Source organism: Schistosoma haematobium, chromosome 2 (assembly GCF_000699445.3).
Source record: "Schistosoma haematobium chromosome 2, whole genome shotgun sequence".
NCBI lineage: Eukaryota > Metazoa > Platyhelminthes > Trematoda > Strigeidida > Schistosomatidae > Schistosoma > Schistosoma haematobium.
In genome coordinates, this window is record NC_067197.1 from 22992238 (window position 1) to 23014420 (window position 22183).

Genomic DNA, 22183 nt, shown 5'->3' on the forward strand with positions numbered 1-22183 from the left:
TGAAATTAAAACTAAATGCAGTCGGGAGGATCACGGAAACAGAAATAAACCAGTTGGGGGTAGAAGACTTAAGGGGAAAATGGAAGGGGAAACAGATAGCTATAAAAGAAGAAGATTATGAAGAACAAAACTTATAAGACATCACAACTGTGGTAGGAGAATAGGTTGCACTTATCTCTTTTGGACACACAATTCTGGTTTTCCCATATGTATGGCTATTGTTTGGAAGATTCAATATAATTTTCTTTCGAAGAATTCCTCTTACCTTGTAGATGGCTTTGAACGCAGAGTCTGTCTTGACTGAGTGACCCGTGTTCGCATGGTGTTTGATTATTGGAATTCTTATTAAGCCGTTTCCTCTTCTTAGCCACGCCGGATAGTGTTCTCGAATTCTTTTGGATAAGGTACACAGTGTCACAAAAACCAAAGTTACGCTTATCTATAACCTCTTTGGGAGGTCCGCTTTCTAGTCCCTCAAGAAAAAACCTAGCGAGGATAGAACCTAAAAGTGAACTCAAAGCTATTCCATCAATTTGGATATGATCCGTGTTATTAAAAACAAAATGTATGAATTTCTATGACGATTTACCTTCAACAGTTGACGCGTCGAACATTCTTAATCACACCAATTTACATCGTTCCGAAAATTTGACAGTAAACATGTTATAATCACTAGTTTGGCAATAGATTTGGCACAAAGACGAGACAAAGAATGGAAATTATAAAAATTTATTTTTTGGAGACGGGGGAACTGGGAATGGCTTTGGTCATATCAGAATAGATCAAACCACCATCATTAGGTGTTGACAGCTGTTTTAGTATGGGATCAGAGTTCTCTTCTGAAAATAGACTTTGTAATTCCTGTTGGTTTCTCAAGTTTCTCCCTGAAATATGAAAATTTACAGTCGATTGTTTAATGACATCCCTGTTGAAGTCAACGGATCAGCTGCGTTATCGTCCTTACGTACTACATTTCATATACCACTGATGGACTGTGACATAATATCGGGGTGTTTGATTCCTCCAGGAAAATAATAGTCGGCTTTAACTTGGATCCTAATTGGTTGGAGATCCGTTAGGATCGTGAATCTCTTACCTATCAATGTAAGTCAGAAACGCCTAAGGGTCAGATAGATCTCGACTAGTTCTCGTCATAAAGTAGAATATCTCGCTTCTTTAATAGTATGTCCTTCCGTGGAGAACAAAGTTGATTGCAGTTGAATGAGGACTTTGTCAACTGCACTGCTTGAGGTGTCAATTAATAAGGCGAGTAGAATTGGTGTTAGAAAATGGCTAACATAGATGCTTGATCAGTTTGTTCGTAATCATTTTAATAGCCTTAGCAGAATCTTTAGGCTTTACTTTAAGGGAATCTGTCAGAGGTTTCGTTAATTGTTCACAACTGGGCATGAATTAGTGATAAAAGTCAATTAATCTTCAAAAGCTTTCAAGATGAGTCAAGAAAATAAGCATGGGATATTGCCTACTGGTTTTCACCTTTTTTCCTTCGTAGTGTTGTAGCGTGGAGTTGAGTCGCGGTTGACTATGATCCCCACTACACTGAGACTACTTGCTAGTTATTGCGTTAAATCCCTCCGTAGGCCAAAAACCGGAAGGCGGTTGATGGTCGTAATAAGATATATTTGTTTGCAATCTCGTGGTATTAAAATAATATCGAGATCGTGCCAAAGATAGCAAGTGGAACTACAGAGAGTAACCGAAAGCGTGTGAAGTCATAGTCAGCGGAATAATGTACGTCTTCAGTACAGTAAAACAAATAAGCATAGTAATATAATCACTGGTACAATTAGTTATAATAATAATTGTTTCCATTATACTAATCGATTTCTCTTATAAAAGTAGGTCACCACACCTTATTAGTGTAATGCCTCCTGGGCTGGCCAACACAGTGGTGGTCGCACTCTGCTTATTGTACCTACTCTTGCTAATATAGTTCTGTAATAACGTCGTTTATGTTGTATATTCATCAAAGTAAACACAGTACCTGAATACAAAGAAAGGGTAGTTTACATTAGGTACTAACTGTGAGGTATGGCTTAGAAGTTAGATGGTTGGTCACACCATTCAGTTTTGATTTGAGTAGTCTTCCCATTATTCAACACATGGGTTATGCTAGGACCGCGTCCTATATGTTGAGTGAAGTCAGCATCCATGTCGGAGACCTACACAGCCATTCAGTGTGAGGATTTTTTTACAGTTATAAACTTTCCTGCAAGATTATATCCGTTCTTTAAGTGGGCAGTAGAAACAGACTAAACTACCCACCAGGTTAGGGTGGATAAGACTAGGGAATAGTATTTTGATGTGTTCCGGGAACAACCGCAACTCTTGTACGTTTGTCAGAATAATCGTCGTACGACGGTAATAGGCTACTGCGACCATCGATGGTCGGAGCATGAACAATAACATTTGCAGCCGGAAAGACCATAGTGGTTTGAAAAGTATAAATGCAACTGGGTAAAGTTCAGCAGGGGTGCAAAGTAATTACTAAGGATTAAAAGTGGGTAAATATACTTTAATATATGACACTCATACTGACTCCAGATTTTACAATATAGTGATTCCATAGAACTATGACTTCCAAACAAACCATGACTAAACTGTAGTGGTCTTAAGTAGTGTCAATCAGCGAAGAACGATATCAATGAAAATCTGCCTTGTTGAAGACAGTAATTAAGAAAATTAAAAACAGCTACACCATATTGTTTTTTCTATATGAAGACTTTCATTTGCAAACCCGAAGGCTTTTCGAACGGGAAGTTTAGTCCTAACGTGATTTGCATTTATCGAACTTTTGCCGTGTTCTTACGCAACAAAAGTACCATTTCTGATCGAAAGAATCTATTCTGAACTATACGTTTGGTAGATTACCTTTTTTCGAGTTTCACCCAATTTAATAGTTAACGGTGGTTTTGCCCAAGATTACCATTCAGTTTTTTTAGTTTTTCACGTAAAGGCTAGTTCAGTTTGTCTCATCCGTTTTTATCCATTTTTGTCCGTTTTCAGCCTGCTTTTTAGTGTATTTTTTACGGTCTTAGGCTTTTGCTAGGATCTATAACACAGTTTACGTCATTATAGTCATGAAAAAATTCATGCAAACGACCTGAATGCCGTTTCGCTGTTACATCTAGCATGCAGTACAACAACTGCAAAGGTTGGTTCCACGAAGCGTGCACAGATCTCACAGCCACTGCTTACAACAGACTCAGCAACTCGGATCATAAGTGGTAATGTGTTACGTGCAGCACGGATCCTGTAGTCTTGCTGAGTAACATCATAGTCCTATTGACAGGTCTGAGGAATAAGTTGTCAGCAAACTTGGAAAAAGACAGTCATAAAACGGGTAGGCAAACAAGGGAGCGCAAAGAAAACAATAATAGGGATGTCGACAGGTCTACCAGCGATGGAGCATGCATTAGCACTAATGATGACATGTTGAAACTCAGCACCATCATTACGTCGACGGTAATAGACTCCCTCATTAAACTCGGGTCTCTCAGCTCAGGATCCTTCAATGCAACAGTACTTACTTATTTACTTACGCCTGCTACTCCCAATGGAGCATAGGCCGCTGACCAGCATTCTCCAACCCACTCTATCCTGGGCCTTCTTTTCCAGTTCCATCCAATTCTTGTTCATTTTTCTCATGTCTATCTCCATTTCTCGGCGTAATGTGTTCTTTGGTCTTCCTCTTTTCCTTTGACCTTCAGGATTCCATGTGAGGGCTTGTCTTGTGACGCAGTTGGGTGCTTTCCTCAATGTGTTTCCTATCCACTTCCAGCGCTTCTTCCTGATTTCTTCCTCCACTGGGATCTGGTTTGTTCTCTCCCACAGTACGTTGTTGCTAATAGTGTCCGGCCAATGGATCTGAAGTATTTTGCGTAGACAATTGTTAATAAACACCTGTATTTTTTGGATGATGGCTTTCGTAGTTCTCCAGGTTTCTGCCCCATACAGTAGAACTGTCTTGACATTTGTATTGAAAATCCTGACCTTGATGTTGGTTGACAGTTGCTTTGAGTTCCAAATGTTCTTCAATTGTGAATATGCTGCTCTTGCTTTACCGATCCGCGCCTTCACACCTGCATCAGATCCACCATGTTCATCAATGATGCTGCTCAGATATGTAAAGGTTTTTACATCTTCCAAATCTTCTCCATCAATTGTGATTGGATTGGTGCATTCTGTGTTGTATCGGAGAATCCTGCTTTTCCCTTCGTGTATATTGAGACCTATTGCTGCTGAGGCTGCTGCCACACTGTTTGTCTTCTCCTGCATCTGTTGTTGCGTTTGGGATAGAAGGGCCAGATCGTCTGAGAAGTCTAGATCATCCAACTGCATCTTAGATGTCCATTGTATCCCGCGCTTTCCTTCAGACGTTGACGTCTTCATGATCCAGTCGATCACCAGGAGAAAGAGAAAGGGTGAGAGTAGGCAACCTTGCCTAACACCGGTCTTCACTTCGAACGACTTTGTCAACTGTCCTCCATGCACAATTTTGCAGTGTAATCCATCATACGAGTTCTGTATGATATTGACTATCTTCTGGGGCACGCCGCAATGTCGAAGAAGTTTCCATAGTGTTGTTCCAAAAAGTCTGTAGGTGATTGGACCCACGTTAACAGAGCTAAAAAGAACCAGGCGTCACTGTCTAAGCTGAACATCCCAAGCGTTGTACGGAAATCACCTGGTGATTTGGTCGCATTGTCTACCCCCAAGAATGTACGTCCGGTCATCAAAGAGCCTAGGATTCAGAAACGTGATTTGACCTCCAAACAACAAGGTGCTGAACCTGAACGCACCGGAAAACCTGGGAAAACAGTTGCGGTTCGTGATGACTCTCTTAAAATCATGAGCCTCAAAGACAACCCTGACCTTGCATTCAATTTGCAGGACAAAAACGACAGGATGCTCCGGGGTGAGTTGAACAAGAAACTTGAACTTCCTGGAATAGAGCCTTTGACGGTCACACGGCTCACTCAAGAAAGGAATCTTAGCATCAAAATCAGCCGCGGCTACTTCGTGTAGCACTTAAGAATGCTACCGACATAGAGGATGTCCTGCTAGCTAGTATTTACTGAAATCAGATGGGAACGTATGAATACGGCCCAAGATACCGTATTTTGAGCGCAATCTCATCCGGAACATTACTAAAGAATCTCACGAAAAGTTTTGCCACGGAAGAAACATCACTGTGCAAGGTGTACCGGAGAACACGGATCTTAGTCAAGCAAACTCTGATATTAGAGAACGAAAATTTATCAAACAGACCTTGGGGCTCAAAAACATACTGACTCAACATATGACGAGACTAACAAGAAGGACAGTGATTCTAAATCCCGGCTTATGAGGATAACTATCCCATCCACCATATGGCGGCTGCAACTCTGGAAGCATTTCGTGCCAACAGACGTCGGTTGCCAACTGGAATCCACATGCAACTGGACATGCTATATGAAGCCAGGACAAAGGCAAGTTGGAGCTGATCATTCCACTTGTGGAATGTCTTGATGATAAAAAAACGTGTAAAGGACAGGGCCTACCAACTCGGCAAACCTTATATAGGTAAACTACCTGTCCATTTACGTAAGGCTAATATAGACAAACAGGAAGAAGCTCACGCGTTTCAAATTGTAAGCATAAACTGCTTATACATGAACTCCGCGAGTCTACCAAACAAAATAGATGGGCTACGTGAACTTAGCAATGCTACTAATGCTCATCTGATAGTATTATCTGAATCTTGGATATCTTTTCAGTTCTCGGACCAGGAGCTAGCAATACCTGGGATGTCTTTGTTTCGCAACAACAGGAAAACAAGAATTGGTGGTGGAGTAGCCGTATACATACGGTGTGCTTGGAGGTACACCAAGTTCATAACCTCTAGCTTAACAATCTTGAGGAATCCATATAGTGCTCTGTAAGATTGTCTACTACTTCGAGGTGCCTAGTCGGGGTTATCTATAGGAAGCCCACGGTCGACATCGAGTACGGCTGGAGGGACTGTCCCACTCTACGCATCTCGGTTTCACTCATATCCTGATTCTAAGGGACTTCAATCTCCCTAGTGTAAACTTGGCGGAACATACGTATATTGGAGGTGAAAATTCAACTGAAGCTCGGTTCTTCAACCTCATTGAGGATTCGGGACTATACGAAAATGTGAAGTCGGCAACTCGTTGGAGAAACAGTCAGACACCGTCGCGCTTAGACTGTGTATTTACAAATGAAGACTTCTCAATTGAAAACCTCTCAATCCTGGCTCCCTTGGGAAAAAGCGATCACGCCGTTATAGCTTCCAGTTTTGTCAGCAAAAGTGAGCTGAGTTATCTCAACATCATCCGCTGGAATTCCAAACGGTTGAATGTGTCAGCTCTACAAGACTATCTACAACAGGTGGATTGGGATGTTCACCCTCAACTCGATGTGGATACTCATTGTGACTTCTAACTGCACACGCTCTCATGTGCTACAAAGCAGTCAGTTCCTCAAACGGTCCCCAAAAGCTACAAGCAACCTACAGTCATCAAGAACTGCACTCTTCGCCTGCTAAGCCGAAAAACGATTTGTTGGGCAGAATACAGACGAACTGACAACGACGGAGCGTACAGGCAATATAAGCATATCAGGAACATATGCACAAAGGCTATAAGAAGAGAAAGGCTTCAGTACCAGACAAAGCTTATGGATAAATTTGTCTCTAATCCGAAAAGCTTATTCCGTTATGCAGTCTCTCTTCGTCAAGCCAAAACTGGAGTTTCCCAACTTCTAGGTCCTAACGGCCCGACTAATAACGACGGCGACGCCGCTAACCTTAGGCTGAACAATACCCCCGGACATTTCAACCAACCCACATCAACTATATTGTGAACAGCTTCATTTGCAACTGCATAGGACTTTCCGTAGTGAACCTGGACGCTGACTTGGTGTTCCGGGAACCGTAGCGTCTAAAAACGGACATTTCTCCAGGCCCATATATGGTCCATTCTGCTATACTGAGAGAAGCAGCCTCAATCCTGGCAACGCCGCTTAGCGTGATGTTCTCACACTCGCTAAGTCGAGGAAAACTACCGGAAAATTGGAAGCTGGCTCACATCACACCAATTTTCAAGGGAGGTCGATGCAAAGGACCTTCAAGTTACCGACCGGTGGCTCTTCTCTCTATACCTTCAAAAATCATGGAGTCCCTGATATGCGATTGTATACAGGACTGTTTACTGACCTTAAATTTCTTCTCACCCCAACAGCATGGTTTCGGGAAGGATTACTCTTGTATAACCAACCTGCTGACTGCGGTGGACAGATGCACAAGCATTCTCGATCGCAAGGGGAAGGTTGATATCATTTACCTTGATTTCTCAAAAGCTTTTGATAGGGTTAACCACATATGTCTTGTCAATAAGCTCAAACGATTGGGTGTCAGACCACCTCTGATTGATTGGCTCACTTCATATCTGAAAAATCGACATTTTAAGGTCAGGGTTAACCTCACTTTATCTCAGGCTATGAAATGTCCTAGTGGAGTCCCACAGGGCTCAGTACTAGGACCTCTTCTCTTCTTGAATTATATAAATGATCTCCCTCAACAGGTAACGCCAGACTTATTACTTTTTGCCGATGACGTGAAACTTTGGAGAGAGGGATACGCAACCAAGACGATATACAAGCACTTCAGGGGAGTCTGACTCGACTTCAAAGTCGGGCAGACAATAACGGAATCACCTTTAAGATTTCAAAGTGTAAAGTAGTCCATCTGCGACATGTTGCAGACTATAGTTACAACTTGAGAAACTCCTCTCTACTAGTATCCCGAGTCGAAAAATATTTAAGAGTCCTGATGCCCTACGATTTAAAGTCTTACGCTAACTGTGACAAAAATACCTTTCGAGCAAAACTTGCACTGGTAACATCGAAGCGCATTTTTGGCCAGTTTGACGGTAGAACTTTCCATATAATCTTTAACAATTTTGTGCGTACCCATTCGGGGTACGGAAATATAGTATTTCCTCCCTCACTCCAGAAGGATAAGGACAATCTGGAGTGTATCCAACGGCGAGCCATGAAGTCAGTTCGGGGACTGAAATTCAAACCTTATGGAGAGCGTCTCCAATCACTTAACACTTACCCATTAAAGTATAGGCGTCTTAGATGTGACCTTTCAATGTCTTACAGTATCCCTAACACTTCTGGACATCCCCTTAAACAACTACTTAAGCTTAGTCCCAATACCAACCTAAGGGGTAACACCCAGAAATTGAAGACACAACAGAACAGAACGGACGGTAGGCACAACTTCTACTCCTTTACAGTTGTCGAATGCTGGAATTCGCTGCCGGCCGAGCTAGTCCAAGCGACTTCCCAGGAGTCCTTTAAGAGGCAACTTGATATATTCTTAAGGTCTAAGGATAGTATCATACTATGATTTACCAATTTCGTTTTCCTCTTTTATCGTTAACATACCTAGGTTCCTGCCTGGAGGTATTCGTGATCCCCTGCTACTAGACGTGGAAGCCTGTTGAGCAAAAAACTTCTTCTATTCCGTCCACAAACATTTGAACCATTTGAAGGTTGTCGCAAGTTCAAATTGTCACACTCGTGTTGACGGCACACTCTGCCTGCTAAGTCACGGGTTTTCGCTCACATGTAACATATTGTGGTGGATTTTTTGTGTCGTTATTTATCAGCTACTAACAGCCTTTTTTCCGTCACACGTGAATTTTCGTAATGATTGTGCTTGCTATATAGTTTTTATTCCAATTTATTAGCAGTTTGACGTATTTCTTGCTCACCACCTAAGTAAATCTGTAGTTAGCGTAATATGGTATTTTTAACAATACAAAGTCAAACAAGTAAAACTTACAATTTTTCTAGTCGAAAATAGATCACAGATTGAGTTTTCATGAAAATAAGTCGAAAAACTCATTATATATTGTTCACCTTGATTATGGTGACGGTGAACATAGATGTCATGAAATCCAACCAACCCACGGCAATTGAAATACGGAATGACCGCCTCTAGTCAAGCCGTTCAAGGTCGTTGAAACGAAAGGTCGGGCACATTCGAAAGGATCTAACGTTTAAACCGTGCCGTGTTGACTGTTAGTTGTTTTAGTTTTAGTCTGATGTCCTATAAGCGTGTGCTGTTGTACGGCGGTCGTGGGTGTTTGGGATCTGTTTGCGTCAAACATTTTAAAAATAAAGGTTACGTAAGTCACCTGGTTTTGTAACCATTAGTGGGTTTGCTCTGTCGATTTCCAAGAGAATTCTGATGCTGATGAAAATATTGTTATTGAAGTTTCGGAGAGTAGTTCTACCCAAGAAAGAGTGGTGAAGAATGGTTTAGATACGTTTCTAAGCGGTCGAAAAGTTGATGGAATATTCTGTGTTGCAGGTGGATGGGTCGGTGGGAGTGCTGCTAGCCATGGTATATGAAAAATACTATAACTTATTCACATAATTCCTAGACTTTTTGGAGAACTGTGATGCAATGTGGAAAAAGTGTGTTTGGTCCTCGTCTATTGCTGCCGCGTTGGCGTCAAAGTATCTTTTAGCCAGTGGCCTACTAGTCCTTACCGGCGCACATGCTGCTTTACAAGCCACTCCAAGTAGTTACGCCTGTTTTGCTGTTAATTTATCCCCAACCCCTTTAAAAACATTTGTGTGTAGAACAGCAGTTCCAGACTTACTGTTACAAATCAGTTCTAATGCAAAGGATGTGTTAAATCCGAGGTTTTGTCGCCAAAACTAATTATTAGTCAGTCTAAAATGATCTAAACATTGTGACAATAATCGGGATTGAAGTGTGTTACAGCTTTTGGATCAAATGTTGGTTCCATATTGTATAAAGTGTGTTAAGGGAAAATTTGTAGAAAGCAGACTTAATTTCTTTTAGAATGCAAATGCTTTAGTTTCCATTGCTTTCTTCACAGAACTCGTTAGTGTTCAGGACATGCTATTTGCCAACGGTCGTTTTATTTTGTATCAGATATGTACTGAAAATGGTGGGAGTCTTCTTTCGTTATTCTGTGATGTAATGTAAGATGTCCTTATAAGTCGTCCAACTTTGTGTTGTGACAGTGCCGAACCGACGAGAGTAGATGTTAGTGACTTTTTGCCATTTTCTTGTCTCCCATCAACAGTTACATACGGTTTCAAATCTTAATAGGGTCTCTATCTGAACTGTACTGACACTTTCATTATTCTCAGAAAGGGGTTTTTGTGAATATGATTTTCCACTGTGATTTTATTTCGTATTGTGTACCAAACTTCTCATTTGTATCAAACTTTATTGTATACACTCTAAAGATACTTGTTTATACAGTGCGTTTCTCTCATTGACTTTTCAAAAGTGTTCGCAGGTGTTTGATATTGTGCTCATGAGTCTCTGCAATTCAATCTAGACGTTTAAGCAAATAATTCGTAAAAGTAAACCTAGACCACATTATTTTTGATCACGAAGATTTGCGGTGTGGGAATGCAAGTGTCAAATGAACAAAGATTTAGAACTAATGCTATAGAAACTATCTGCCATCGCCTCATAGTTTCCATCAAGACAAACTGTACCCAAGAGCACCTTTAACGTTATTCATAATCAAATACTTGTTATAAGCTTCCTCGTAAACTAATTGATTGTGTCCCTTTTCTTTGTACTATCAGGACAGTCCTTTGGTATTATCACGATGGTTTAGTAGTCATACTTCACCACTGGTAAAAAAATTCGAGTAGTATAGATATATTAGGTCTAATTCTTCAGTAAAGCGGTAGTTGTAATATAATCCATTTCTAATTCACAGTTACGTCCATCAATTGTATGCCGGGTTTCAACATTTGTCCTTAGTTTTATACGTAGTCTTTTTTGGTGTGTTGTAGCTATGTTGGGCTATGGCATGGCTAAGGCTGCAGTACATCAGCTTACAAAAAGTTTGGCAGGTCAAAACAGTGGGCTTCCGAATGGTTCTTGTGTGCTTGCTATCTCGCCGTAAGTTATTTTCAGTTGCTCATATTAGATAATACTGGATATAGTTTTCTTAGTGAGGTAAAGATTCTTATTTTTCTGAAGTGATTATTCTGAACTCTAAATAGTAGTTATGGTTAAGTGAACATTTATGCCTATTAATCAATCTGGATGATGTAGGCTGAAATCACTGAGGTTAAAGGTTACAGACTAACCTTAAAGTATTGTGTGGTCAGAAGTGGTTCAGGAATTATCATTTTGTTCATATGTTCTTATTGTCAGGAAAGAAATTATGTGAACCTACTTTTCCCCATTCAAGTCGAATATCAAATAGTGCCTCATTGATGTAGGGTTGGTAGTAGATATAAATCACACTTCCAATTTTTTTATTTTGGTAGCTGCTTCCAAATCATCGGCGTATCTCACATAGGCTAATATGTTTTAATTCGAGTTTATTGACTCAATCTTTTTGAGTCTTCATGTACATGCATATCAGATGATTTTTTCCCGTACTCAATAATTCTATATATGTACAGCAATGTCTACCACTTCGTGAATTGTTATCATTTTATTAACAGAAATGCGGTTTGATAGGAACGATGATTTGAGATCACCTTTGATTACTAACAGTTCTTCACAATTTCCATAAGTTGTTCATATAACCAGGTACCAGATTAGTGTTATCTACGCCTCTGTAGCAAATATATTCAGAGGACGGTTACATCGTTTGTAGGTCTACCAACGATTTTTTACAAATACCTACCTGTTAGGTGTTTAGTTTCTCTGTCTATGGCTCAGTTTCGCATTATAACTTTACTCCTTGTGGCTATGTGAAAGCTGAACAACATAGTGATCAATGTCGGTCTGTAAATCCCTATGTTCATACCACAGCGTATTAGCTTAGTTTGCAATTACCATGTATTTTATGATCAACGCTTGGGCTAGTGCTGATTCTCATGATTAAATGTAGGTTATAAATTACCGTATTAATAATCTGTCAATTTCACGATTTACATTTCGAATTATTATAAAGTAACCTGTGTGTTTTACTCTGTTTAAGTGAATGATCTAACTTTGTCTGTTATTTTAGAGCAACTTTAGACACTCCAATGAACAGAAAGTGGATGCCTAATGCCAACCATTCGTCTTGGACTCCTACAGAAAAAGTCGCAGAGTAAGTTTAAATTAAGTAGTTGCAGATATGTATCGGACTATGAATTTCAATCATTCGCTTGTTCTATGATTCCAACTGGCTTTTGATAAAATCATTAAAACTATGTGAATAGCCTATAAGTAGTAATTATTAAACGGCAGAGCCATATACGTACAACACAAAGCCAAGAAATCTCACCAAACCTTAAAACTTAAACCTGATAGTGGATGTTCGATCTATATCAATTATATTTGGGACTTACTAAAAGGATTTTTAATATGACCAAACTGTCTCGTCCTACAGTCTCTGAAAACTACTAATCAGCAAGTTAATGAAATGTAACAAATTTCGGGAGAACTCAGCAAAATTTCTTTGTATGTTTTGTAATCTATGGTTGTACTTCAAACACCAGGATTCCTCATATTTGGTAGTATTTTGAAAATAACACCAAAACTAAAGATATCTTCCCAGTTTACGTGAATCAAAATAATTAAATACTTTTTGCTAAGGAAAATAAAGGATAAATTTCCATTAGTTTGGCTATTTTACCGAAATAATTTATTATTAACTCGGGTTGTTCAGGACTTTATTTTTTCGAATCATTAAAAGCAATGGATAATTTAGACTGTTGGTTACCCCTATTCTTAAAGTTTACCCAATCATGATGTCATTTATACACTATTGGAATCTCTTTCAATTCGTCCGAACCACTGATAGCAAGAAGTCTAGTGTGAGTCGAAAAATCTGTGAAGCTGATGGGCTCCAATCAGTATAACCCACTGATGTCCTTAACGATAAACAGAGTTCTTCAACCAAATGTACTTGAACACAAAATTACAGAATCTCAGTAAAACCTGAGAACCATACAGTAAATTCTTCATTTGCAAAATATCAATCAATTGTCTCAAACTTGACTGTTCCTTTTCCACACCAATCACTCTCTTTTCGTTCTCTCTGACCTTCTTAACCTTCTGTTGCCAGGTATTTCTTTCGATTAATAATACATACGACTTATATCTGTCGACATCAGAAGCACACACCGCAGTGTGACTAATGAGGTTAATCTGTGTGTAGTAAAGGTTAGAACTGCTTATGCCAACCTGAGCCATCTGTTTCGCTACCGTGGTGTTTGTCTTGCTGTGAAAGATCGAGGCTACAACGCGCGGGTTAAGGCAGTTTGTTCCATGCTTCTGAAACTCAGCCTCTCCGAGCTGAAGATGTTAGACGACTCTTCGTTCGATCACCGCTGTTTCTGAAGGATTGCTGACAATCAGTGACAACGATGTGTTAGTAATAATGAGGTCCGGCAATGTATGTTTAGGTATAGTTATTGTTTCCATCTTGAAGTACCGGCTTCTGTAGCTTGAACAGGTGTTATGAGTGTTATCGCAGTGGCTTCCATACTGTGTTTTAATTGCCAACTGAGTGACTGTTTAGAAGACAGCGGATAGGTGGTTAGTTAGTGATATCGTACAGGGATATGAACGTTAGTTGTATAGGACTGTTATCGTCACGACTCCCTGATTTGGGTCCTTGAGATGGTGCAACCTAGTGGTTTGAGACATCAGAAACAGCTAAGAGTGGAAACCAGTGACGGTTCTGTTGCAATTTTGTTTTGCTTCATAAAAATAGGGGGAATTTCTCTAATCAAAGAATTCCTAGTCGTATTTTTCTTGAATGGACTGCTTCTCCTGGTATTTACGGCTGTCAGTCAATTACTCATTGATTTTTTAATTATATACACTTTCCTCTATCTCTCCACAATCTCATTTTCTTGTGTGGCTAATATTTATTTTGGCGGCCATTTCGACCTCTATTTATGTATTTAAATAAATAAAATATTCTTATCTGTAACTAAATAATTGCTTCAACACGCTTTTTCAATTAGGTCCAACTAAAATCGTAAATGAAGGCAAAATCTGTAGGACCCCACAGAACATACTAAGACATTTTTAAAGACGTAATATGTTAATTATTTCATTGATGTTTGTATCCATAGCTATATAGATCATGATTCTACAATAAGGATCGCGATGTGCGCAATAATTTCTTCATCTAGTTTTTGGAAAACGAAATGTTTACTTTGTTTAATATTAACATTTAACTGTCGAACACTATCCCAAATTTCCATCTGTATGTCCCTGATGTTATTCAAGGATAAGTTATTAAACTCGTTAGTTTACTAGCTTAATAAGATACTTGGTTGTTGGAGATTGCCGGCAGAAAACATTAAACCTAAACCTCCTGCTAATTGGGACTCGTAATGACATCTCACCTGGAATCTCAAGGAAACTCGTGGATTCAAAGTTTTGTTACTTATTTTTACATGGATGACCTAAGATTCGAAAGAGTGATATTCCATTACAGATACAATAAATCTATCAATATAATTCTGAGGTTTTTATGTTTCTTGGTTTATTTAAACATTTTGTTACGTCCAGTTTCATTCACATTTCGGTCACCTTTACATAGTATCCTGAAAGGACTGACAAGACTACTGCACTTTATTTGAATTCGCTTATGTAAGTATTTTCTGGGGGATTTGTTTGAGCTAATTGACTATTTATGAGATGGTAATGTCAAGGAAAAAGTGTATTCTTTCGTTCTGGATTCTTTGTTCACAGATTTATCTCTGAGAAAGACCATTGATATCCTACTTGACTACATATCTTTGACTAATATTTCAAGAATTATTTTTATCATGTCCCGACAAAGTTTAGTTGACATTTGTTGGTAAGTACTTTGGACATATTGAATGTATTGGTATTGGTGGTCCCATAAAGTCGTTACTATCTAACGTGTTTATGTTACATGTTTAGATTTTTTTCAAATACTCAATCAAAAATATGTATTCATATACGGTATATGGATAACTCTGTTAAAATGCGATAACCGGAAAAAGTCATTCAAACTATTTAAACTCTGTCCTGAAAGTTCAAGGATCTTCATTTGCAACAATTATGACGCCTCATGATGAAAGCTGAAATTCTTCGGAAATCACGATGTCGATGCTCCTTCTGAAAACCAGAGCGACAATCGATATAGGCGCATGGGATGTCCGGGCAATGTGGGAGACTGGGAGGATTGATCAAATAGCTATGGGAATGGTAAGATACAACTTGGCGGTTCTCGGAATAAGTACAACCCATTGGATGTGAGTTGGACAGAAATGGTTAGATTCGCGAGGTGTTGTTGTACTCCGGTCATGAGGGAAAAAAATGCTACGTACACACAAGAAGTTGCACTGATGCTGTCCAGAGAGGCACAAAAACCACCTATAAGACGGAAGTCTCATGAGTTCAGAATCATCAAAGTAACCTGCAAAACAGAATGAAGGGATGACAATGAATGTTATCCAGTTCTATGCACCCACCAGTGATAACAATGAAGACAATAACGACCAGTTTCATGAGAGGCTGCAGTCGATCGTGAAGAAGCACCCAGTAAACGACGTGACCATCCTAATTAGAGACATAAACGCCAAAGTCGGAATAGACAACACCGGATATGAAGATATTATAGGACGACATGGACTGGGAGAAAGGAATGATAATGGCGAGAGGTTTACAAATTTATGTGCCTTCAACAAAATGGTTATATATGGCACTATATTCTCCCATAAATACATACACAAAGTTACATGGGTCACTAGACCACACCACGGAAAACCAGATCGATCATATCTGCATTATTAAAAGGGTCAGAAGGCAATGGAAGACATGAGAACCAGAAAAGGTGCTGACATAGCTTCAGATTACCACCAACTGGTGATTGCCAGGATGAAAATAAAGCTAAAGAAGCACTGGACAACTGGGTAATCAGCATTACAAAGGTTCAATACAGACTTCCTTCGATATACTGAGAAACTCAACGAATTCAAGATAACTCTCAACAACAGGTTTTAAGTTTTGTAAGATGTACTAAAAAAACTATGGAGGACAATTAGAAAGGGATGAAAGGAGCACTAATGTCAACGTGCTAGGAGGTTCTGGACCGCAAAAAGTGTCATCTTAGGAAAGGGATCTCCATGGAAACCCTGGACAAAATTCAGGAAATGAAGAACACGAAGACAGCAGTTAACAACAACCGAACACGAGCAGAGAAAGTCAAGGCACAAATTAAATACACAGAAAGAAACAAGCAAGTGAAGTAGAGCCAACAAGCAGAACTGCGTGGAAGACCTAGCAACGACAGTGAAAAAAGCTGCAACAGAAGGAAATACGAAACAACTATACGATACGACGAAGAAACGGGTAAGGTAATGTAGTAAACAAGAGAGATCGGTCAATGAGAAAGAAGGAAAGCCAATCACTGAAATTCAAGAACAAAATAACAGGTGTGTGGAACAATTGGAAGAACTTGAATAGACCAGGTCCATTGAATCTACCGGACACCGAAGCAGCATACACAGACCTTCCCACAGATGTCACTCCACCAACGATCGAGTAAGTCAGCATAACCATCAGACAAACTAAGAGTGGGAAATCAGAAGGACTACACAACATACCAGCTAAAGCACTGAAGTAACTGCAGAGATGCATCTATTCGGTACGATTTGGGAAGAAGAATGAGTGCCGCCGACAGACTGGAAAGAAGAATGCCTGGTCAAGGTACCAAAGAAAGATCTGAGCAAATGTGAGAACTATAGAGGCATCACACCACTGTCGGTACCAGGAATTGTTTTTCACGAGAATGTGGCTGGACCGAATGAACTTCGCAAATGACCTAGCTCTTCTATACCATACACACCAATAAATGAAGCTGAAGACAACCAGTTTAGCAGAAGCCTCTGCAGCAGTAGGCCTCAACATACACAAGGGGAAAACCAAGATCCCAAAATACAACGCAGAGAACAATAATCAAATCATACTTGGTGGAAAAGTACTGGAAGTGCTCGAAACTCACGTACCTGGGAAGCATCATCGACGAACATGGAGGATCTAATTCAGATGTAAAGGCGAGGATCAACAATGCAAGGACAACATTCCTACAACTGAAGAGCATCTGGAACTCAAAACAACTGTCAACTAATATCCAAGTCAGAATCTTCAATGCAAACGTCAGTGCAGTCCTATTGTACGGAGCTGAAACATGGAGAACTACTACAACCATCGTCAAAAGGGAGAAGTATTTATAAACAGTTGTCCAGGTACGATACTCAATGTTCGTCGATCGGATATCATCGTCAATAACTTGATGTGGCAGAGAACAAATCAACTTCCAGATGAAGAGGAAATTAGGAAAAGAAGTTGGAAGTGGATAAGACATACATTGCGAAAATCATCAAACTGCATCACGAGGCAAGCGTTAAATTGGAATCCTGAAGGGAAACGGGAAAGAGGTAGGACAAAAAACACATTGCTTTGAGAATCAGGAGACATCAAGAGGATGAATAGAAACTGGAAATAAATGGAAAGGGTTGCTGAGGACAGAGTTCGATGAAGAATGCTGGTACGCGGCCTATGTTCCTTCACGAAGGAAACAGTAAGTTATATATTTATATATAAATAGAAATATAGGATTGACTGAAGATGAAACGTTAGATAATTAAGTCCTAATTTGGTCTAAATTTATCGTTCTCCCGTCGAAATCTGAAAATTTTTTCATATTTCCGATAGGTTCATGAGTGTACATTTCTGTGATGCCTAAAATTAGTGTGAAGTAGTCGCCCAATGTTTCGTGGTTTTCGCGGCTTTTAGATGATATCAGTCTATGATAAACACTAACTTCAAAACAAATCCTTTGATCGCAAGTAGCCACTTTTATGCTTTTTTGCTGATGTTTTGAATTACTAGTGTCATTTTAAAATTATGCTTTGAACATGTGGTTTCATTTGATAAACTGAAATTTTTTCTTACTCTTTTGTTCTTATAGATTATTTGCTACATGGTTGGAAGAAGCTAACAGTCGTCCTAAATCTGGAAGTATCATTCAGTTAATCACACAAAATGGTATAACAGAATGCGTCCCAGTTTAATTCGAATATAAGGATCTCTTACGTCAATTTCTAAAAGTCATAATTCTAACTACTAATTCCACCGTTTAATCTACCAAGTGTTCGAAAATCCTTATTTGGTTTCCTTTGCCTCAATGGAATTACCTTGCACCAATACTAAATACATTATTATTATTGATTACGGTTTAACTTTTTCTTGGCTGAACATGATTCATCAATTTCATATTTAATTATCAATGTACAATCATCTATTTCACGAAAAAACAAAGTGAAACTGTTAAATAGATTTTAAATGTATTTCGGGACATTTCTGGAGAAAAATAATTTTATTGTATGGTGTTTCGTTTATTGCTCATGTTTACGTACTTAGGCGTGTTAGGACGCCGACCAGGATTATCCAACCAATTTTGCCTTGTCCTCTCCTTTCCAGTTATTTCTAATCTTTATTCATTCTGTTGATGCCTGCCTCCAATTTCCGATCGAAGAGCTAGGTCATCTGCGATGTCCAAATCGGCTAGTTGCATCCAAGCTGTCAATTGTATTGCGTGCTTCCCCTGAGATGTAGAAGTTTTGACTAGATTATGAACACCACATCTCAGGGGAAGCACGAAATAAAATTGACATCTTGAATGCAACGAGTCGATTTGGACTTTGCATATGGCTGGGCTCTTCTGTCCCATGCACAGAAACAAGCGCAGGTTGAGACTGCCAATGTAGTAACAGCCTCTGCAGCAGGAGGCCTCTGTTAACGTAGCGTAACTAATAGTTCGTGGTAATTTACAACCAGTAATGATGACAAAGGACTATCCTTCTAGAGAAACACACGCAGTTCAGTGGTTATTGAATCTCTTGTATGCCATTTTTTCTTTAAAAATAAAGCAATCATCCAGATCCCTGAAGAGATATTGGTGAGACTATAATTTATAGAAGGAGCAATCGGATTTTAGATATCAGGTCTTGGATCTTGACGCAAAATCCACCCACTCTTTTGACCAAATATCATTTTGCCATTGTAGCTGATGTCACTTTATGATGAAAACATTTAATCTAATGTCTAACCCTAACGTCCAACTGTGAATTTTAATATATAACCCTCATTTAACCCTAGAAAGTAGGTGGGTATTTTCAAGGTTATTGTGGCGTTGCTCAAAGGTTGTCCATAAATTATGGTCTCACCTAGATGTCTTGATATATCTAATGGATTTAAAAAGGTGGTATGACCAACCAGTCGCTTGATATATCATCCAGTTGTTTCAAGTAAAGGTCATGATGAATGTTATGTAAAGATTAAAGGTTTGCGGAACCAAGCTAGCAGAACAAATCATCTGCTTGTTGCTCCCTATTTTCAATGGTATTCTAGCTAAAGTTGGTGGATTACGATTAACACCCAGAAATTCAGACAACACGATCTTCAGTCCATCTGTTGTTTGTAAATGGCGAATCAAAAGCTATGACATTCCAGCTACGTCTTGCTGACGCCGTCTATGAATCCATGTTTGAGCTTTCCATATTTGTGCAGCAGGAAAAAAGGTCAAAGTGCTACTTCACCACTTGTAAATACTACTTACTATCAGTAAATTGAGAATTAAATTTTTAAACTCTTCAAAATATCTGCGAAACAATCGTTACACACGAAAATCTATTAACACATATGCAATGTATTGATGCAATAGTTATTGAAAACTGGAATTATTTGACATTCTAGAAGCCTCTTCACTTAGCGCTTATACCATGAATTCTATTTGTATTGTGCATTTTTGATGGTAGATATTAACTGGTATAAAGCCTACATTCTATTTGAACATTGAGCTGCATTCCATTTTGAGCTAAACTTTGGCAGCAGGCTGACAGAAAACTGTACATTATCTTTGTTTACTATATGTTACTTATCAGTTCAGTTTACTTGTGATATCAAGGAGAATTATACTAGTCCAGTTTCAATAGCACTATGGAAAGTAATTTTTAAACATGACGGAACAGAAAGATTGTAAGATAACAGCTATATACAAAAGACATAGATACACTTCTCAAAAAAATGCAAATCTGTAGGCAAAAAAAGCTATCATAACCAAGGTTATACTCGATAATTTCAAATTAAATGATAACCTGATAGAAAGCTATAGATAAAAATAATATATCATAAACGAATGAGTAGAAAAATTATATTTGTAAATATTCTGACATATCAAGACCCAATATAAGCCAGTGAAAACAAATCTGAAGTCACGAAACCTCACAAAGTATACTACCGAATGTATACGGTATTTGGGAGCAATCTTCAACGTAGATTAGTCCTCCACTACACTGTACATTCGGTTATGATATTTGGACTTTTATCATAATGGATTCAGTATAGTAACTGGTTTCAATGTTATCATTGACTATGACGTTTTTGATATTTCAAATGCATAGATGACTCCCAAATGATTGACTGGCATCGGAAACAATTCTGAAATAGCTCTTTTTTCTATTACTGATACTAGTAACGAATTCTCTATGAAGTGAATATTACTATTGTTAAATACATTCGGAAATATATACATTATAAATCCTTATCATCTTTTTTTCAACAAGAAATGCGTGAACTTTGAAATCAGGTCAGATAAATAAAAATAAACGGAAGCAGATTTTACGATACAGGAAGAAATCAGATTTCAGTCTATACTATTCAGTAGCTAACCACTCGATCCATGTTTATGCTCTGCCTCTTTGTTTGTCAAAATAAATATAAAATTGTTTGATATATTTGGAAATGAAAATACTATAATGTAACAGAATGTTGAGTTTGAATGGAAAATGTTATTGGGAAGTGGAGTATTTGCAATCTTATTATCGACCTATAGACTTGTAGTTCACTACTAAACAACATCAAGCGCTCACAGTGTATGTTTTTATAGTACATTTGTCAATAGATTTTAAACGTAAATTACTGCCGAATATAAGTAGTTTTTGAAATATTCGTTATTTGGAGTCATTTGTACTAATTAATATTGCTAACCTGAATTTCTAGATTAGATATCGTGGAAATCTATTTCGCAACTCTATGTGTAACGTTTCTTTTCCTCTCGATATGCGGGTGAGTAGTCTTAGTTTTCTCTTTTTCTGCCTACTTTTAAAGTTACTGTTCTTAACAAATTCTGCCTTCTGTATTCATTTTTTCATTAGATCTGTAAGGTGTCTTAAGAACAGTTTTGTCTGATTCTGTACGATCTATATTTTCTTCAGTTTGGAACGTTTTGCAGGTAGAACCATTCTAATACGAGGACAAGAATATATAAAAAAGATGACTGACTGAAATCATATATATATATATATATATATATATATATATATATATATATTCATTTCTGATAATTCAGTTCGTTGCATCAGATTATGTCTGACAATATTTTATCATGCCTTAATTAACATGTACGTTTGCCCATTCTTTAGCCATCGGTTTTATGACTAACTAAAACGTCACCAAAGTTATTCAATAATTATGTGCGGAATCGGTTAATCATATACAAAATTGAAGTGTCACTTATCAACTGCTAGGTGAGGCGTGTTTGATCGATTACTAGATACACAAACATAATATGTAATTAGTAATTCCCAAATATAGCATATGGCCCACAGTAGCATACCATATATAAAATCCATTTTGAAGGTTGTGTATAAAAATCCCTCCACGTATACACCTGCAATTTATTCCTCTTGCTTCCTTTATATGTATATTTTGTTAGTTTTTTTATTCCATTTGAGATTGTACTATTTGTATTTTATTGTGGTTCTTGTTTTTTTTATGCCTTTACTGAATTTCCATGTTTTTGCTGAACTACAATTATTTTGTTCTAGTTGATACATAGTCATGTCGGTAGCCATATTGATTATAATCAGTCGAAAGGGGGAGCTATAGCTCCCCCCTTTCGATTGTGTTACTTGCTTTGACTGGAATTGTGTAATTTTTGATTGTGAGTTGAAGCACTCTTCCGGAATTGGAAACACTCTGTGTTATAACATAATTAAATATTATCTTTCAAACGAATCTGTACGTGATCTATTCAGAAAGGGTAGAATAACATTTATTTGCTGCACTTGGTAATTCCCTTACATTCCT

General features: G+C 38.4%; 1 protein-coding gene across 1 annotated transcript; it reads left to right on the top strand.

The window, feature by feature from the left end:
• Window positions 1–8736: 8736 nt before the first annotated feature.
• MS3_00006487 (uncharacterized protein) lies at window positions 8737–18600 on the top strand. The gene is made up of 6 exons (XM_051214651.1): window positions 8737–9227; window positions 9256–9445; window positions 9486–9626; window positions 10891–10999; window positions 12066–12149; window positions 18003–18600. The coding sequence occupies exons 1-6, from the start codon at window positions 9144–9146 to the stop codon at window positions 18103–18105; spliced, it is 711 nt and encodes a 236-aa protein (XP_051067832.1). The 5' UTR covers window positions 8737–9143; the 3' UTR covers window positions 18106–18600.
• Window positions 18601–22183: the final 3583 nt, after the last annotated feature.

Coding starts and splice junctions, on each gene's coding strand:
- MS3_00006487 (XM_051214651.1), top strand. CDS start 9,144: ATGTCCTATAAGCGTGTGCTGTTGTACGGCGGTCGTGGGTGTTTGGGA. Junction 9,446..9,485: donor TGGGAGTGCTGCTAGCCATG/GTATATGAAAAA, acceptor CATAATTCCTAG/ACTTTTTGGAGAACTGTGAT. Junction 9,627..10,890: donor TGCTTTACAAGCCACTCCAA/GTAGTTACGCCT, acceptor GGTGTGTTGTAG/CTATGTTGGGCTATGGCATG.